The 19914-nt window shown below is 34.0% G+C and overlaps 2 protein-coding genes across 4 annotated transcripts; one reads left to right on the forward strand and one right to left on the reverse strand.

The window, feature by feature from the left end:
- The first annotated feature begins 5992 nt into the window (after window positions 1-5992).
- Window positions 5993-12344, forward strand: LOC144567023 (uncharacterized). Of its 3 annotated transcripts, none has more exons than XM_078317046.1 (8): window positions 5993-6304; window positions 7030-7279; window positions 8158-8250; window positions 8340-8422; window positions 10612-10714; window positions 11135-11366; window positions 11683-11786; window positions 12015-12344. In XM_078317046.1, the coding sequence occupies exons 1-8, from the start codon at window positions 6126-6128 to the stop codon at window positions 12090-12092; spliced, it is 1122 nt and encodes a 373-aa protein (XP_078173172.1). In that variant the 5' UTR covers window positions 5993-6125; the 3' UTR covers window positions 12093-12344. The 3 variants fall into 3 exon arrangements, with proteins under 3 accessions (XP_078173172.1, XP_078173173.1, XP_078173174.1); XM_078317047.1 differs by having other exon boundaries at window positions 6019-6304; window positions 7030-7267; XM_078317048.1 differs by having other exon boundaries at window positions 6019-6304; window positions 7047-7279.
- A 1510-nt stretch (window positions 12345-13854) lies between these two features.
- Window positions 13855-15958, reverse strand: LOC144567361 (uncharacterized). The gene is made up of 3 exons (XM_078317485.1): window positions 15656-15958; window positions 15135-15264; window positions 13855-14917 (listed from the first exon to the last, which is right to left on the reverse strand). The coding sequence occupies exons 1-3, from the start codon at window positions 15786-15788 to the stop codon at window positions 14260-14262; spliced, it is 921 nt and encodes a 306-aa protein (XP_078173611.1). The 5' UTR covers window positions 15789-15958; the 3' UTR covers window positions 13855-14259.
- Window positions 15959-19914: the final 3956 nt, after the last annotated feature.

A 19914-nucleotide genomic window follows, 5' to 3' on the forward strand; every position in this document is an offset into this window, starting at 1 on the left:
GAGGAGGGTTCCAATGCCTCATTTTTTTCATACCTCATCATACCTCATATTTTATGTTTTCATTTTTAAAGTCAAAATTGTCGATCCGAACTGTTCAACAAAATATTTATACTAAAATATGCATGGAGATGAAATTTTATATTTTTTAGAATTTTTTTGCTATTTTTTAAGATGGGTACAAAATCACTGTTTTTGAACCGTTCAAAAAACAGTGATTTTCTACCCATCTTAAAAAATAGTAAAACATTTTCAAAAATTATAAAATTTCATCCCTAACCATATTTTAGTATGGATATCATGTTGAACGGTTTGGATCAATAATTTAGACTTTGAATATGAAGAAAATAAAGATATAAAATATGAGGTATGACGAGGTATAAAAAAAAATGAGGCATTGGAACCCTCATATATATATATATATATATGAGTAAGGCTACCATACATTGCAATGCATAAGCATCTTTGTGCATTGGACTATTAATAATTGGATTCAAAGTCCAAATGACCGATCTAAACCGTTCATCTTGTTCTCCATATTAATATGTGCTTGGAGACCAAATTTTACATTTTGTGAAATTTTTTTACTATTTATTAAGCCACTTTGAAAATCGCTGATCCAACGGTGCCTTTTGATTTTACTGTTACTGTTGGATCAACGATTTTCAAAGTGGCTTAATAAATAGTAAAAAATTCTAAAAAATGTAAAATTTGGTCTCCAAACACATATTAATATGGAGAACAAGATGAATGGTTTGGATCAGTCATTTAGACTTTGAATCGGTGATTTATAGTCTAATGCACAAAAATGCCTATGCATTGCAATGTATGGTAGTCTTACTCTCTCTCTTTCTCTCTCTCTATATATATAGTAAAGCTACGCTACTTTGCGAATTAAACGGGCTGTTTTAATTCGCGCTCATATCTCTAGTTTTGAAGTCCAAACAGCCGATCCAAACTATTAGATGTTTAATCTATATTAAAATGTGCTTGGAGATCAAATTTATATTTTTTGAAATTTTTTTACTATTTATTAAGATGGTTTGAAAATCGCTGTTTTTTAATGGTACAAAATTTTAATAAAAACAAAAGATAAAATAACATAGATCACATTTAATGGTTTTATTTTGATATTTATGATTTAAAATTTGAGTTATTAATATTTGAAAAAACGAAGACATAGTAAATGAAATAACGATTGTGGCATGTAATAAATTTATACGTCTAAATCGAAAGTTCGACTTCAAAAAATGAAGCCGTTTTTTTACGGTTAATCTAAAACTTAAGGTACTGATTCCAATATCTTATATTATTTTATATTAATTTCTATAAATAAAAGAATTATGTTTATTTCACATGCCTGTAAATATTAATTCGATTTCTTTACGGTTATATCTAAAATATAGGGCACTCATTCTAATACCTAATATTATTTTATAGTAATTTCTAGGAAGCTGATCTGAGTACCCGCGCTACAGTATCCACACCTAAACTACCATAATTGTTTGTGGGGACCAAACTGTCATAACTGCACTTCAGATCTGTAATTTTTTTTTAGGGTAATTATAATATCCCCCACCTATCCATCCCCCATTCATCCCCCAACTAACTAACTTTCTATTTTAACTATAACTACTATTTCTAACAACATTTATTTCTTTCCTCTTTCTCTCTTTCTCTTTCACCTTCATCTTCCTTTTCCACCTCCACCTCCACCTTCTTCTCCCACCTCCCTCTCCCACCTCCACCTCCGCCTCCCTTTCCCACCTATGCCTCCGCCTCCCTCTCCCACCTCCGCCTCTACCTCCCTCCCACCTCTGTCTCTGCCTCCACCTCCCTCTCCCACCTCCGCCTCCGCCTCCGTTTTTTCATCGATAAGTTCTCTCCCTCTCCCACCTCGAAATAGTAAATACGATAAGCTCCCTCCCTCTCACACCTCCACCTCCGCCTCCGCCTCCATTGTTTCCATCTATGCCTGCACCTCCCGCTCCAACGGACGTTTTGCCGGAGATAATCCATCACTTCATCCCAATCAAGCACGCCTCTGCCGGGATTGAATACTTCAACATGTATGAATGAATACTTCAACGTGTATGAATGAATACTTGAGCACGCCTCTGTCGGGTCAGATCCACCACTGTCGACCGTATCAAAATATTTTTGTATCTGTGGATGAAATTAATCTCTTTCATGTCTATGTTCTCTTTCCTCATAAAGTAGAGAGTTATTTGCAAAGAATAAAGCTTTATTAATGATGAATTATGCTACTGTGTACTAACAAATGATATAAAATTTTTTTTGAAAAAAAATAGAGGTATACGAATGAATACTTGATATCTTAGAATGAATACTTAATATTTAGGCATGAATATTTACGTGACAAGATATGAATACTTGTGCAACGAATAACTCGAAAGTATATCATCATGTATCTCATTTGAAAGATAAAATTGTGTAGAAAACATTCGTAATTTTAGATTTGCAAAATTTCTCACAAATCGTCAAAAATATTGTTTAAATTGACCAGAGAAAAAAAACCATCTCTAAAAACGTGTAAAAGATGGATGAGTGATGTGTCCAGTTTTTGTATTTACACTTGCAAGACGAGAATAAATACTTTCACGATGAGATATGAATATTTGCGTGATGAGATATGAATACTTGTGTTCCCACATAATATATGCTACAAAGTTTCGGTATAACAAGCTATACCTTTTAAACCTTTGTTATACTCTGTCAAATCAGATAACAAGTGTACTATCCTATCGATGAGTATGCTCAGGTATCGATCCACAGGGACGGAAGAAAACAACCAGACTTATCCTAAAATGACTCAAGATTCTAGAAGTGAGAGAAATTGGTTTGGTTTAGTTCTAACAATTCTACTGATTTGTGACAAGTTTAAAAGACAATAAAAGAGAATTAAAGTTGTTTTCAATTGATAAAAAGGCATTTCCAGGGTTCAGATTTCATTTCTGTTCAGCCTCGAGGCATACGGCTGGTACAGATTCCCGTACGGTCCGTATGGGACCCTGAGTTGATGTTGCAACTACTGTTTTCTGCGTTGATACTAATGTTTAGGGTTTCTATCGACCAGATCTAGATACCTAACCTCAACTTTCGCATTTTGGCCTAGTACCCGATTACCGGACTCAAATACTTCCCTCTTAGATGCGTTAAACCTCAACTTTCGCATTTTGGCCTAATTTATCTAAGTTACTTGTCGGTTTACTAAAAGTATCCAAGGACTTTCGCCTCAAGGAAAGTTTCACCTTTCGGGTACTCCTTGGTTTCACCCTACTTCATATACTTTATTCGGTTGGATTAAATGTCATAGACTTGGCTCCTAACACTTAGATGTGCGCATTCATCTAATGGGATGACTAATCAATTCAAGCAAGCACAAATAAAGCAATCAAAACACTACGCAACAAGGTAAAAACAAAGCATTCAACACAAAATCCAAGTAGCATGCAAACAAAGTCAAACTAGAAACTACATCTTAGCCCTAGAAACAAAGTAAATTAGCTACTCATGTTCACAAGATAACACAAATAACAAGGGATGAAAGAGTTCATGATAAAACAGTGGAAAATTCGAAGATCCGTTGCAAACTCGCTTTCTTTTCTTCTCTTCCTCCTTTCTCCTCCTATCTCACCTGTCGCCCTCCAAAAATACCCCCCTTTCCTGCTGTCGAATATCTCCTTTAATGCCTCAGATCACCCCCAGAGGCTTCCTTTTCGGCCTCCTTAAATTATGCTCATTTCGGATTCCAGCTGAATTTTCCGAATTAGCGTCGTACGGTCCGTACGGGATCCAGTACGGACCGTATGCCTGTGCTTTCACTCGGAGACTTTGTGCCTCTGTTGTGGAACCTTCTGTGTGGTTGGGCAGATCTTGTACAGTCCGTACAGAATATCATACGGACCGTATGAAAAGTAGTCAAATCCAGTTTTTCGCCCTTTTTCCTGCAAAATACTAAACAAAGCATAGCAGTACCACATTTGATCGAAATACAAGTAAAAAGTCCACATTTATAAGCTTTAAAGCACAGATTTCAGTGTAAATCAGGGCCGTAATTTAGATATAATATGGAGATATCAACTTGTGCAACGGACAACTCGAAAGTATGTCATCATGGATATCATTTGAAAGATAAAATTATCTAAAAAACATTTGTGGTTTTAAATTTGCAAAATTCATCACAGATCGTCAGAAATATTGGTTAGATTGAACGGAGAAAAAAAAATCACCTCTAAAAACATGTAAAATATGGATGAGTGATGTGTTAAGTTTTTCTATTTGCACTTGTACAATGAGGATGAATACTTTCTCGATGAGAATGAATACTTGTGCAACGGACAACTCGAAAGTATTTCATCATGGATCTCATTTGAAAGTATTTCATCATGGATCTCATTTGAAAGATAAAATTATGTATAAAACATTCGTGGTTTTAGATTTGCAAAATTCCTCACCAATCGTAAGAAATATTGATTACATTGAACGGAGAAAAAAAATCACATCTAAAAATGTGTCCAGTTTTTTTTTTTAAATACTTGATATCTTAGGCATGAATACTTGATGTGTTATAGATGAATACTTAATGCATTATAGATGAATACTTGCGCGCGCCAGTTGTAAAATCTTTCAAATATTAGATGGTCCTCAAATAGTAAGTGGTCCCCCTAGGTAGTTAGTAGTTATTCAAGTAGTTAATGATTGGGGGATAAATGGGGGATTGTTACGGGGGGATAGCTAGGTGCTCCCTTTTTTTTAATATTAATAGTCAAATTTTGAAGTATGTAGTCCAAAGAACACAAGTATTTATATCTATATATTAAACAATGTAAATGATAAATTAATTATTTTTAAATAATTGTACTCGCACTTTTATTTGAAATTTATGATGTCGTACCCACACCTAAACTGCCATAATTACTTGTGGGGATCGCAACTGTTCCAAATATGTAACTTTATTTTAAAATATTAATAGTCAAATCTTAAAGTATATAGTTCAAAGAACACAAGTATTTATATCTATATAGTAAACAATGTAAATGATAAATTAATTATTTTTAAATAATCGTACCCGCACCTTTTTTTGAAATTTCTAATTTCATACCCGCACCTAAACTGCCATAATTGCTTGTGGGGACTGCAATCGTTCCAGATCTATAACTTTTTTTTTTAATATTAATAGTCAAATCTTGAAGTATATAGTTCAAAGAACACAAATATTTATATCTATATAGTAAACAATGTAAATGATAAATTAATTATTTTTAAATAATCGTACCCGCACATTTTTTTGAAATTTCTAATGTCGTACCCGTACCTAAATTGCCATAATTGCTTGTGGGAACTGCAATCGTTCCAGATCTATAACTTTTTTTTTAATATTAATAGTCAAATCTTGAAGTATATAGTTCAAAGAACACAAGTATTTATATCTATATAGTAAACAATGTTGTAATTTTTACATAACTTCCTGTGGGGACCTAAACTGCCATAATATTGTAATTAGATCCCTCATCTTTTTACATATGACACTGACAGTATTAATATCTAAGTATTGAAAGTATTTATATCTATGCACTGAAGTATTTATTTTTATGAGGTCAACTATTTTTGTTAAAGAAATATTGACGCGGAATTAGTGCTGAGGCTTTGAAAGGGTGCTGCTGAAATTTTAGAACAATAATTAGTTGAGACTATATAATATCTTTTAAGAATAATAATTAGTGGGGACCATAATATATTATTCCTCTAAATATGAGTACTGTAGCGTAGGTACTGTAGCTCGAGTACTGTGCAGATACTGTAGCGCGGGTACAAAAATGATTATTCTAATTTCTATAAATAAAAATTCTGTTTATTTCACATGCCTATAAATATACGGTAATTATTGTTCTTTCAAAAACCATTTACTGCGAGTGGGACCGTACTCCGGGTACACCCAAAGAAACCACTTTATCCTGGTCGGAGAAATTGTAGAAACCTGTAATATTAAACTTTGTTTTCCCAACAAAATACCAAGATAAAAACGGCCCAAATCAATTTACACTCCTGGCAAAACATTTCTTCCCCAATTGGACTTAGGAGAGTATAACCATCGTTCAATCGTTATGGCCGAATCAAACCCCAATGCCTCCGTACCGGCCACCACATCTTCCTCGTCGGCCGCCGCTTCCGATCCCACAGCGGCGGAGAAGGCAATCTGTCCCATCTGCTATGACCACCTCCACACAGTCTCTGAACTGCTCCAGTCGATCCCCGATTGTGGTCATGTTTTTCATGAAGTTTGGTATAAACTGTTTCTCTTCTTTTGTTTCTTGTTAATTGGAAATGATCTTTTATTGATGGGAGTTGTCATTAAGAAACGCGATTACATGGCGCTTAGTATTAGATAGGACCGTTACCTGTTTGATTTTTTGATTAAGTAATATTTTCTTGTTAAGTGCTATACTATACTTGACAGATAGTGTACCAATTTATGCAAATTGGTACTGGCTGGTATCGTAATTGTATGTGAGATGCCAGATGAGAATAGATAGATTCAGTAATGCAAACCTTTAACAATCCATATAAAATGTAGAAGTTGCATGGTTGATTTGAAACCTTGATCCAGCCTAGGTTAGTCAAGTCAGTTTATTAATTGGATAAAATTGAATACAATTTTGGTGGAATTCTGATCAGATTTTGTTATGATTTAATCAAAGGGTAAAAAATTTCAAGTTTGTTATGTTCGTTTAACTTTGCTTATGTCTGACTGAATTTTATTTTGAGAGTCTCTTGGTTACTATGTTTGTTAAGTCTATCTAAGAGTTAGTATTGTTTTGTAATCCATAAGTTATGATAAATTAAATGAATTAAGCATTTCTTTTTTGCTGTGCCCCAGTCTCTGTCCCTACCCATCGCTGCCCCTTGATAAACCTTAATCCCAGCCATCTAGAACTCTGTTTGCATCAGTCTCTCTTTCTCTTACACATATCAAGTACTTATACACAAACACTAACTAATATTGTACAGTCTACGGCATTGGTCAGACTACTGCCCGGCAGGGAAGGAGCCGACATGCCCAGTATGCAAACAATGCTATGCACAACATCCACCGATTCGTTTATATTTCCAATCAACTGCTAGTTCTGACAACACTGATACTGAGGAGCCAGCAACAAATCCCGATTGTATTACTGCAAATCTGCCCCAAGGTGCGGTGATTCGCATGGAGTTGCGCATCTCTGCTCTTGATGCACGTGTACGAGAGGTAGATTATAAGGTATCAATAATACACCTTATAGTGTTTATTTGGAAAAATATAGCCTCTTTTTTATGTGCCATTTTTGTGAATATGTTCTCTTTCTTTTGTTTGTTTATTCGATTTGCTTCTTGTCCTTTTCTGGGAAACCCTCCCTTAAGTAGCAACTGTATGATGTTGTCACAGTAAATTTGTGTAACCTCAGCATGATCTAATCACCGGACAATCACTGGACGACCTAGATGGCCTTATAACCTAAAATAGTTTTTCTTATTATGGAGCTACTATGTCTTGCAGTGCAATATTTTGGTGTAGGTGTATTGATACTGTATCTAGTGATATTTCTTACTTCAACATTGTAGTGCTCGAGGTACCCATATTGGCTACTTTCCACTTCCAATATAGATGCTTCTATATTAGCAATTCTATATGGCTATAATAGTTTTGCATATTGCAACATATTGTTTTTCATTTTTGTGCACAAAAACTACTTCTAAGGTTCTTTGTTTGTTGTATATGCTGTTCTTTTTTGCTTCTTTTTGTTGGGAAAACAAAAGAGAACTTCCTTCTGAGAGAAATTGAGATAGATCATTGTAAGCTTTTGTGTTGTTGGGACATTTGTATTCTCTACTCTTGTTCAGTGGAAGTTCATTTGTTTACTGGCAAAGTAGGGCAAGGAACTAGTTGAAATTGTGCTTTCTGGTACCTTCAATTTTTACTTGAATCAACTGTAAAATAATTGGTGATTTAGGAATTAAATTGGGTAATATTGTGCTCAAATAATCAAGGCCATTAAATTCTGTATTCTGATACTGATGATCATTTATTAATGCATCTTTCAATACTATTAAGATTTCTCTTAGTTGATTTTTTTTTTTTTTTTGTAAACTTCTCACCAGGTGAATAGATTGTTTAGGGAATCAGCTGACAGGGAAGTAACCTTGTTATGTGAGTTAACTAGGCAGGAGCAGCTCCATACGGAGAAAATAACAGTAAACCCGTCCATGTTTGTAGTAACTTTGAATTTATATGTCTCAGTTTTATTTTTTTTCTAATTATTTTTTCTGTTTACATATTTTAGGAATTGGCAAAGAAAACATCCGAGTGTAGCAATCTCAAAAACAAGAACTCGTCTCTCTCTAAAGATCTTTCTGCTCTTAATTCGTATGTTAACTACCTTACATGCACTTGCTGTTTTAATCCCTACAAGCTGTTGTAGTTCTACTGCATGACTTGCAATTATGTTTCTCTCTAAAGAGTTTTCTGCTCTTGATTTGTAGTCTTACTAACTACTTGCACATTACAATTGAACTTCTATTGGACCCCAAAATGTGCATGTTGCAGTTCTACCATACACCTTTTAAGATATTTACATATTATATCTCGATTTTCATGGAACCTTCAACATTTCTTTTTCTTGATGGCACAAGAATTTATAATTTGATGCACTGGTTGTACTCAGTAGATCTGTTCATTCTGGTATGTATACCATTAGTGTCAAGATGCACAGTCCTTTCTGTCAGGTTACTACAATACTCTTGTTTAAGAGATGCATTCACATAATACAAGGAAAAAGGGAAAAAAAAAAGAACAAGTGGACACCTTTTAATGGGTAGAAATGTCAAAAGAACAACACTTGGGGTTGGAGGTGGTGGGTGCCATAGCAGCAGTCCGGCCATTTTTATTAATACCCAAAAAAAAAAGAAATTTTAAAATTGCCCCCGTGTCTGTTTTTTTTGTAACTGCCCCGACCGTTGGGCCCACGGGCAGCCCAAAACACCAAGCAGACCGCCCCCTACAGGGGCGGGCCACACCCCTACTAGATCGCCCCCTGCAGGGGCGGGCCACACCTCTAGCAGACCACAGACCGCCTATGGTCTGGGCGGGCGGTTTTTTTTTTTTTTTTTATAGAGTGATCTTAATATTTTGATTTAAATAATTTTATGAAGAAAAAATTTTCTTTTTTAAAGTGTATGTCAAAAAATAAGACATTTGGTATATTTATGCTGTGATGTCGTAACTCTTTATAACTTTGATTTGGTTTGTCAGTTGGCTATCACAAGTTTAAATATAACACTAATTAAGGATTTGGCCTTGATTCAAAAATTTTCAAACTCTGACAGCTTGTTGATATTCTTCTCTTTATTTCTGGTACTAAAACAGTAGTTTAGAGCTACTAAAATATTAACAAACCTCAAATTAGATCTCTGTCCATGCACAATGCACCCTAGACTGACATCTGGTATGGTACCAAGTCCAAACTCAGCAGCCAAGCACTAAACAAAGGCCAGTGGTATAGTGCAATGCACTACAAACATCAAATTTGATCTCTTCTGGTAAATCAGCAAGTCTGGTCTGATACAAGAATCAAACTGCAAAAGTGATTACACCAGCATGTAGAGCATTAAAAAATACACAGAATTGATACAAATTTCAATTTATTTGGATTTTTCTACAATTAGTGATGAATTTCCAAAGTTTGGTTTTTGAAAAAACTTTAAACAACCATAACTTGGCTAGGAAAGTCGGATTTCCGCGTATGACCACTTTTCGGAAAGGAGGGGGACGAGACGGATCCGAATATCGCCCAGGAGATCACCCGTGGGCATTCGGAGCATCAGAATTTCAAAAAAATGTCGTTTAGTGCTTCAAAAATTAAGTTTAAGTTTTCGTTCAACAGTAGATGTACAACGATCAGTATTTTGGTTTAGTCAAAATCCTAAGATTATTCAAGAATTATTCATATAATTATTTTAAAATGTATTTACTATTTATTGTGTTCGTTTGCCTATTTCCGAGTAAATGATATATGTTAACAATAATCAAATAATCCAATTATTCTCTAAAAAAAATGTTGACATCATCGAAGCAATCTAACTATATTTTCTTGTGTATATTTGAATAAAATAAATTATTAAGAATCAATGTCAATTTCTTAATTAATGTTATCTTTATACTTGTGATATCCAATTGACAAATCAAATTAAAGTTATAAAGAGTTACAACATCACTACATAAATAAGAAAAATTTTTGTTTATAAAATTATTTAAATCAAAATATTAAAATCTTTCTAAAAAAAAAAAAAAGGACTGCCCGGACCACAGGCGGTCTGGTCTCTAGTGGACCGCCCCTGGAGGGGACAGTCTGGTAGGGGTGTGGCCCGCCCCTGTAGGGTGTGGTCTGCTTGGTGTTTTGGGCCGCCCATGGGCCCAGCGGTCGGGGCAGTTTTGAAAAAAACCAAACACGGGGGAAATTTTAAAATTTCCTTTTTTTAGGGTATTAATAAAAATGGCCGGCAGCAGTCAAATAATAAGTCAAAACTACAATTTACTTGTGATTGTTGTTTTTTCAGTGAAACCAGAAAATTGAAATCAAGGTGCAATATCCTAACAAGGTCTGAGGCCCGTACTCAGAGGAAGCTTGATGAGGCCTTGAAGCTGAATGAACTACTGAAGGTATCTTTCTAATTTATATTTTTTTAAGACATTAGGACTTCAGTTCCAGTTTCAAAACCCATAGTGTTAGGTCTATTTATCAGTTATGTTGCTAGTGTTATAATTGCAGTTTTTCCCTTGTGCTGGTTTTTAAGGTTGGAAGCAGGTTCTTGGTTGGGGGAGTTCTTTCTTTCTTTTCTTTTTTTGGGCGGGAGGTGGAGTGGGGTTGGGTCTATCATGTTTATGCCTTGTAGGTTTCAGGTAGTTTAACTTCCTGAATTTTGAGGTTCTGTCAGGTCAATTTTTGTCAGCTGTAGCTATTTATCTACCAGTTATTACCAAAGTATAATAGCCTTACCAAGTCGATGCTAGTGAGCATGAGTGCCCAAAAATAGCGAGAACTGCTCAACTTTTATTATTTTTTTGGCATAATAATATCAGGAAAGGATAGATGAGTTACAGAGAGAAAGAGAAGGAACTACTAGGAAGGCTTTGGGGAAGCGAAAAGCTGAGGCTATTTCTTCAAAATTGTATGCCTCTTTGAAGAATGAGAAGGCTTCGAAAAAGCACAAAGCTGAAGCAGTTATCTCTGATACCAAGTGTACTGTTATCGTAACAAAATCTATGGTTGCCAAAAATGCACTAGTACTCAACGAGTCAGCTGGCTGCACTGGTGAGCTTTTATTGTTACTACTATTAAATCATTATTTCTTTGCATATGCAACATCACCTTGGAGAGATCTCTCTTGCTAGAAGGCAAATGAAGGATTTCTTCCTTGGAGTTTCTACTGTGCCTGTAAACTCTTTTAGTGGTACAGTAGTTACCAATATTGCTTATTAAATAACTTGAACCTGTCCTATAACTGAGGTCTGAGCCTTGTTGCTGAATAATGGTTGTTGTTTATTACCAATTTTTTTTATCAAAATCGGAGAAGATATTTCTTTTTTATTTTGTTTCTTTTAAAAATTCAGACATGCTATGTTTGCAGATGCTGGTGAAAAGGTATCAGAAAAGAAAGAGTCGTCAAATACTACTGGGACCCAAAAAAATGTGAGAAGAGTCAGAGAGCTGAGGTCACTTATCCCATCACAAGTCAGTTTGGATTCTCTTTCTTTATTTTTTAAATCCGTTCTTATTCGTTTTTCTCAAGTGTGATACCATTAGATTTGCATAAGATCTTGCTGCCAGTTTAGCAAATATCTGAGAAAAAGAAAAAAACTAGGAGATATCTCTTAGGTTTTTTTAAAGTGGATGATTGGTTAGTTTATTGTGTATCATGTAAATACATTAATTTCTCCATATTTAACCGTTTGATTTTAGAAAGCTGATGTGGAGGAGGCTTTACCAAAGATTGGAAACAGAGGTAAAGGCCGAAGAAGTAAGGTTTCAAAGAATTGAAGCTTTCTATTAGAAATTGAATCCTTATTTGTTAGAATCATCAAGAGAGTCGCGTTGCAGGGTTAGTCGTATCAACAAAGTGTTGACACCAAAGTTTGTGGCATTGGTCCTCTCCTTCAAAATAAATCTTTTTTTTTTTCTTTTTTGGGTCTATGAACTTGGTGTCTTGAACCTCTTAAGTGTTAGTTAATTTACACTTTCTTTTTCCATCGTTCTCTTCAGTAAGTGCAATACGTAGAGTGAGGTACTAAACTCTGGATTGCGCAACTATTATTTTTGTAATTATTATAGGATAGGTTACAAAATGGGGAAAGGGCGCTATCTAGAAACTGTTATAAAAAAATCTGTACGTGAGGAGGTAGCTAACCTCCTCAATTGAGGATTAGAGGTCCATAATTACTTGAAATGTGTCAAAACCCTAGCCTAGCCTTTTACCATATACAAACCATAAAACAAAGCAAAGAAGAAAAATGAAAAAAAGCAGTGTAAAAGTCGTAGCAAAGTCTTAGATTAAAATTGAAATGGAGGAATAACCAAAGCAAAATCGAGTCTTTGTCATCCCAACTTTTACCAAAAATTTAAGATCATCCATTATCCCTTTCAGCATAGTGCTCGTGCAACTAAATTTAGCCGCAAGTTGAAGGCCCTCGACCTTCTCGATCAAGTTTTCTCAGGCTTATATTCTCCATTTGTTGTCAGTAATGGAGGGATCAAATAATCTTAGAAGTTAGCACAATTATTTAAAGTCTTACACTCTTAAGATACCAAGATATTTATCTACTGATGTGGCTTTAACTACACGATGTGCGCTATTCCCAGAACGGCATTCCTTCTCACATTTTCATCAATTCTATTTTCATTTGTCCATTAACCTTGGATGTTCTTTCTTCACACATACTACAAGAATGTGCTTTTACCTGTGAGGATTAAAATATTTAATGATATCAGTATCCTTGTGATATTTCCGTCGGTAATAGTGATACGTTTAGAAATAGCAATATATCGGCTTAACCTAGCTCAGCAATAGTCATTTTTTTTTATTACTTGTCGCATCACCCTCTACTTTCATATCCCTTGTACTTCTAAATTTTAGCCGAAAGAGATGAGATCAGAAAGGTTTTATGCATTTTATATACCTTATGTAAGAGGTTAGCTATTCTACTTACATAAGTATATGAGAATATATGTTTATAAGCTATTTTTTTATTTTTAAAATTCAAAAAGTCAATCCAACAGTGGCTAAACAAAACAGTAAAATCAGAAGCCACTGTTGGATTAGCGATTTTCAAAGTGGCTTAATAAATAGTACAAAAATTCAGAAAAATATAAAATTTGGTCTCCAAACACATTTCAATATAGAAATCACATCTAACAGTTCAGATATACTTTTTCAATTTTAAAAACAAAAAAAATAACTTATAAACATATACCCTCATATGCTTTTGTAAGTAGAGTAGCCAACCTCCCTTATGTAATATCTTTTTACTTCGGTAGGGTCGACCAATTATAGTTTGAGTAAAAAATTCACCACATGAGACGTTTTAATAATCCCCTCGCCATTTTATCTAATCTTTAAAATGAACAATTTACTTTGTATCAATACATATCGATCGAAGGTCTTCAATGGTGTACTCAATAATTGGCCCATAGGCCCTCTACATATACTATCCTATTACTTTGCAATTTGCACTTCGGTCCCAGTTATATTTTATCTGATTATGAAAAACCATTAATTAGCAACAATTTAATGCTTATGAAAGGAGGATAAGCTAGACGGCAGAGAAGAAGTTTTCACTTTTTGAAAGAGGCAAAATGAACTCAACAACAAACAGAAAAATCCAAACTTTCCCATGATGCTTTTTTCTGTTATTTTCTCCAAATATGTATAAAAAACAAATATCCAGCACCCAAACCTTTCCTCATGCATGCACGCTTGCATGCATACAGATTCCATCTTAACTTTTTTTTTCTTTTACATATATACAAAAATCCATTCACACAGAACCCCACTCCACACAGAAATTAAAAAAGAAAACAAAAATAAAGGAAGATATAACCCACTTAATAATTTATATGTATTCGATCTCCATTTTCTTGAAGACTCTTAACACACATTTTTCAGGTACCACACACCAAAGTTAGATAAGAGAGAGCTAGATTTATTTGATCATAGGGAATTAGGGAATGAGGTTAATGTAGTGTCTAAGGTAGACGCACCTTGTATTTGAATTTCTTCTTCTCCAAGGTCACCTTGTATTTGGTCCCACATAAGAAGTCCGTTGTAATTATGTGGGTCCCCCCAGTCAGTTGAATTTTGATGCTTCTCGTAGCAGTCTCCAACACTCATCTCCCCTTCTTCCATGGTAACCAAATGACCAATGCTCATACTATCAACCAAGGGAGGCAAGTAATTTGGATCAATTGCACTTGCAAAATTGGCGGCAGGTGGAATGCTGTTGCCCCAAATCTTGCAACTAGTTAAGGCTTGCACATCTTGTGCTAGATCATGATCTCTTGTGTGGTCACTTGCATTGCTGCTGTCGCAGCTACTTCCAAGACTAGCATCAAAAGAGAAGAACGGTGCCTGAGAGAGAAAGATCGAGCCAGAAGCTGGTTTAGGTGTTAGGTTTTGTTGAGCTAGGTTTTGGTTAACTATAGAATTGAGTTGGTCGATCGGGCTGAAGCCCGATTGGAATAGGTCCTGAGTAGGAGTTGAAGATGGTTGCGTGCTGGATTTCTTGATCTTCTTTTTTATCCATGAGTTCCAATAGTTCTTTATCTCATTGTCTGTACGACCAGGTAAATGGCTTGCGATATGGGCCCATCTGCAGAAGTTCATCAGTGAATACTCGATATAAGCTTTATGGTGAATTCAATTGCCGTTACAAATGCATCCAGTTTTATCATTTAAGATAAAAAATTAATTATTAACCAAAATTGGCAAGGATTCACTGTCATTCAAACATAAGCGACACCAGAAGAATCTAAAGAGAACAAATAAGATGACAATAAATTAAAAAAAAAAGGGTCTTGATGATTAACCTATTTCCAACGATGGCATGAAGGTTTATGATCAACTTCTCCTCCTCAGCACTGAATCTCCCACGCCTGATGTCAGGTCTCAGATAATTTATCCACCTTAAACGACAGCTTTTGCCACATCTTTGAAGACCTATATGTATTTCACACATTTCAGAAAGAGGAAAAAAAAAATGTGAAATGAAACTCAAATAAATCAAGCTGTCGATCAAAATGTAGCAATCTCTATGTGACAGATATTCATCAAACTAGCTAGTATAATTGGATGGATATCTTGATTGTGTCATGATTACAAGCCACATGTATTTTGAGATTCGCTTTTAAGTATTTTTTTTTTGTAACAATGATTTTATCATTGTTTGCAAAATGTTTGCCTCGCCTTGCAGGGAATTTGCTTCGCTGAGTTAGCTTAGAAAGATTGAAAATTAGGTAAAATGGAAGGGAACATTCTATAGCATAACAAAATAGGTAAAACAATTATTTACATTTTGGAGGAACGAATAGAAAAATTACTAATTAATTACCAGCTTTCTCTGGGACCTCACTCCAGCAGCCATAGCCATAGGTTGTGATGTATTTAATCAGTTTTTCGTCCTCCTCAGGTGACCATAAGCCTCTTTTCACCTTCTGTTGATTACAGCATGAGTGCTGCCCCATTTTTATCTCTCTGTCTCCCCTTTGTGACACCTTTTTCTATCTCTTTTCTCTGTTTTCTCTCTCTCTCTCTATATATATATATATCTTTTTTTCTGGCTGGTTGGTTGGAGGGGTCTCTTCCCTTCCAATGGTGTGTGTTCTCTCTCTCTCTGATCTCTCACTCACACCATGTTATTTGTACTCTAGAAGGTAGCTATTATGAACTGTACTACTGTGGTGAGAGCCCGACAAAATTGAGGAGATTATGGGGCCTATTACTGGGATCTCGTTACTTTCTATCTAACCTTATAGCGACGTAGCATCGATCCGTCTCTCTCTTTCTCTCCCTCCCTCTATCTTTCTCAATCTATACCTCTCCACATCAATGATCAATCCCTTCATGGAATACTACTTTATAAAAGATACAATGCTGAAGTACGTACGTGATAGATACTTCATGAGCAATGAGAAAGTATGTTGTCTCCTAATGCGCGTGTGTTTCTTTTGTACATGACAAACAAAATAAAATTAAATATATTTATACACATATATACATGGATCATAAATAGTCTTGTCGGATTGAGACATCTCCAATTTCATGGTCTAGAATGGAAACAATATATACTTGAAATTAATGTATATACACACCCTCCAATAATTGAACTTGTAGTATTTGTTTTATAATAATAATAAATCTAGATTCGACTATTACTTTTTGTAAAGTCAACAAATACTGTAGCGGTAGATTTGGGCTCCAGAAAACAATATGTTCATGATATATGGTTACATAGTAATTGTTAGCAAATGAAAGTCATGTTTTGTAATATACAATAATTGTTTAGGGCTGATAACTACAATATATCATTATATTTGTTCAATCGAGTGACTCAGAAGTATAATATGTGTAATTTCTTCATATTCACGATAAATTGATGCTTGATTATGCAGAATTGCAGATTGTTGATTTGGGACAGGCATGCAATTATTCCCATCAATAAATATAATGCTGGACATTAATATAGAAGTCTATCATTTTACTGTAGCAGGTTCTTTTCTAATATATATAGGACAATTGGTCATGTACACTTGTACTTTATACTTTATAATACCTCCGCTGGGCATTTATTTTTATGGTTAGTTGAATCATGAAATAAATGTCTCCATTGCACTTATCCTAGTCTCCTAGACGACTAGGTACTAGACCAACTAGGCCAAAATTAACAAACAATTTTATCTTTCACAAACAAGATAGCATCTATAATATCAATTAACTGAAACTTCAAGTTTATATATATGTGTGTGTGTGTGTATTCCAAAACAAAAAAGTTTCTTAATTTATTCTCAATGCAACCCGCAGGTAGAAATCAATTGTCAGATCGATAGCAATGATATCAATAAGAGAGCTAGCTAGCTTTCGATAATTTGAATTATTTGTTTCAATGATATGATTTGGTTTGGTAAATGGTACCCATATATATCAGTATTGATTTGATTCGGTTTGCTAAATGAAGCAAAATATGTTAGAATTGGCCTCTAAATTCTGTTTGGTAAATGGTACCAATTGATGTCGATCATCAATTTATCATTAATTGCACTAGGGCCCAAATTTTCTTTTTACTCCGAGCCTGCTCATAGAAATATATGAATAAAAAAACAATTAACACGTGTGCATGCTGACCTGTGGCAACAGGTCAATTGATCTAGCCAGTGACTAGCAATCTTTTTGTAGTGACATGGCTCAAGGCTCAAGCTAGCTATGTTGTGAAATGGTTCATTCCTAAAACATGTTGGTGATTGGTGTATAATACTGAAAAATAATTCAAGTAATTTAACTTTTTGGGCAAAACAGTACAAGAAAATGAGGTTCATCAACTTTCCTTTATATCACTTTTTAATGTACATACAGAACAATGTTACATTTTAGTTTTTTTTTTTAACAGATTATGCATTTCAAAAACTCTACTAATATTAATACTTTAAATATTATTTTTTATGCCTTTAATATCCATCAATGAATCATATTTAAAGGTTTTATTTTCTTATTTAAATTCAAATATTCTTAAATTTATCAAAAAAATAACGGCATGATAAAAACACAAGTTATTGTTTAATATTATTAAATTTATAATATATATGAGTAGAATCAAATCAACTGTCAAGGTATTTAATTTATGTATGCGCGGACAAAAAGTACATCTCTATCAGACTTGTACACTAAGCATTAATTGACAAGTCTCATCAAAGTTGCATATATGCGTTGGCCATAATTACGTTACGTACAATAAATAGTATGTTAAATTAATTAATTACACAATTAAGGGGCTTCTTATTTGCAGAAGATATACCTAGCTCACTCGCCCTTCCTTTAGCCTGGTCCTTGTAGGAACTGTGTTTCATTGAATAATTGCTCTTAACGGCTGGTGTCGTCAGATTAAAGCTGCCAAATTAACTGTTTCTCTTTCCCTTTCACATGAGTTTGGAAGGGAGAGGCACGCATATATAAGTGTGATAACATAGAGTGTGTATACATAAGGACTAATTTTGTTAAATTCAAAACTAGAATTATAAATATATATTTCTTAAATATGATTTTGTTATAAACATTAATTACTTGATTAATAATAGAAATGTTTTTATATTATGTTAGATTCGATACACTTTTGTATACATCTAAATTGTAGAGAACACAAATATTTTAATTCTGATAAGTTAGCTACTGGTTAAATATTTCTCAAATAAATTAACCTATTTATACGTATGTATGTGCATAAATATATTATGTGTCATCTATAAATTAATGTATTTAAGTTTGTAGATTTTAAAAACAAATTAAAATAACTTGTGGAATGTATTGTTATATTTATAAATATTGAGCATCTACATATGATGATTAAATATAAAATTTTGTTGATAACTGTTTTTTTTTCTCTCTATAGCAAAGAGTAGTTTAATTTGATCTTAATTAGAGAAATCTGACACATAATTGTGGGTTCCAACCGTAATTTAATATATATTTGTGTATATCATTTATATTTAAAACTTTATTGTTATGTTTATTTATTTTGCTGGAAGTTACTAGTTGTTTTGGGCCCAATCTGACCTAAACATTAGGAGGTGCATGCTAACAATCATTAATTCGGATCAAAATCGTTCCGAGTTCGTCCTACAATATATAGTACATTATCATGTGCTAATTATGTATAGATATTTCAAAATTTTCAACACCAATCACATTTTCAGAATTCCTCGTACAAAATTTGGGCATCTGAAAATAATGCTCTATTAGAGTGATTTTGCTACAAACGAGAAAAAAAAAATTTTCAACAAATATAAAATAGAGAAATTTAGATATCTGACAATTTTCCCATCTACATATAACTATATTATAAATATACCCATTACTCAATTAAATAATTAAAAACATTGATTAATATTAATAATTAATAAAAGGACAATTATGCCCTTATGTTTAAATAAAAAATCATTTTTAAATGATATGTGTTGCTCAAACAAACAGGGGCGGATCTAGAATTTTTGTCGGGAGGAGGGGAGCAAAAAAAAATATCAAATTAGATTTAAATAACTAATCAGGTTTAAACCCATTAACTAATTAATTAGATACTCGATAAAAAAAATGCTTTAACTTATACTTTTCAATACTCTGACTTGTGATTTTTGATTATTCTCTAACTTATAATTCTAATTACCAATCATAATTCAAGAAATTTATTTTAATTTTAACTCTAAATTTAACTCAAATTACAAATCAAACATTCAGAGGGGGCAAATTTTTTTTCAAAAGGGGGACAAAGTCGATCGGAACGTTCAGATCTCCACTAAAACTCAAAATTCGAAGGCAGGCTGCCCCCTCCTATGATTACATGGATCCGCCCTTGCAAACAAACACAGAACCATATAGGTACTATGGTACCAGTAAATCATATCTATCACGTACCATCAATCTAAATATGAAAGCACATTAGGAAACTTCTCACCCACCACCTCCCCACCACAAACACAAAGGGCCTGTTCGGCGTGATACTATTCACTTGGGAAATAAAAAATTCAGATTGAATTTTTTTTTTCCACGTGAACAGTTCAGTTCCTATACCTATTTCTATTCCCACTAGAAACACCGAACACGTCC

Source organism: Carex rostrata, chromosome 16, assembly GCF_964058835.1.
Source record: "Carex rostrata chromosome 16, lpCarRost1.2, whole genome shotgun sequence".
NCBI lineage: Eukaryota > Viridiplantae > Streptophyta > Magnoliopsida > Poales > Cyperaceae > Carex > Carex rostrata.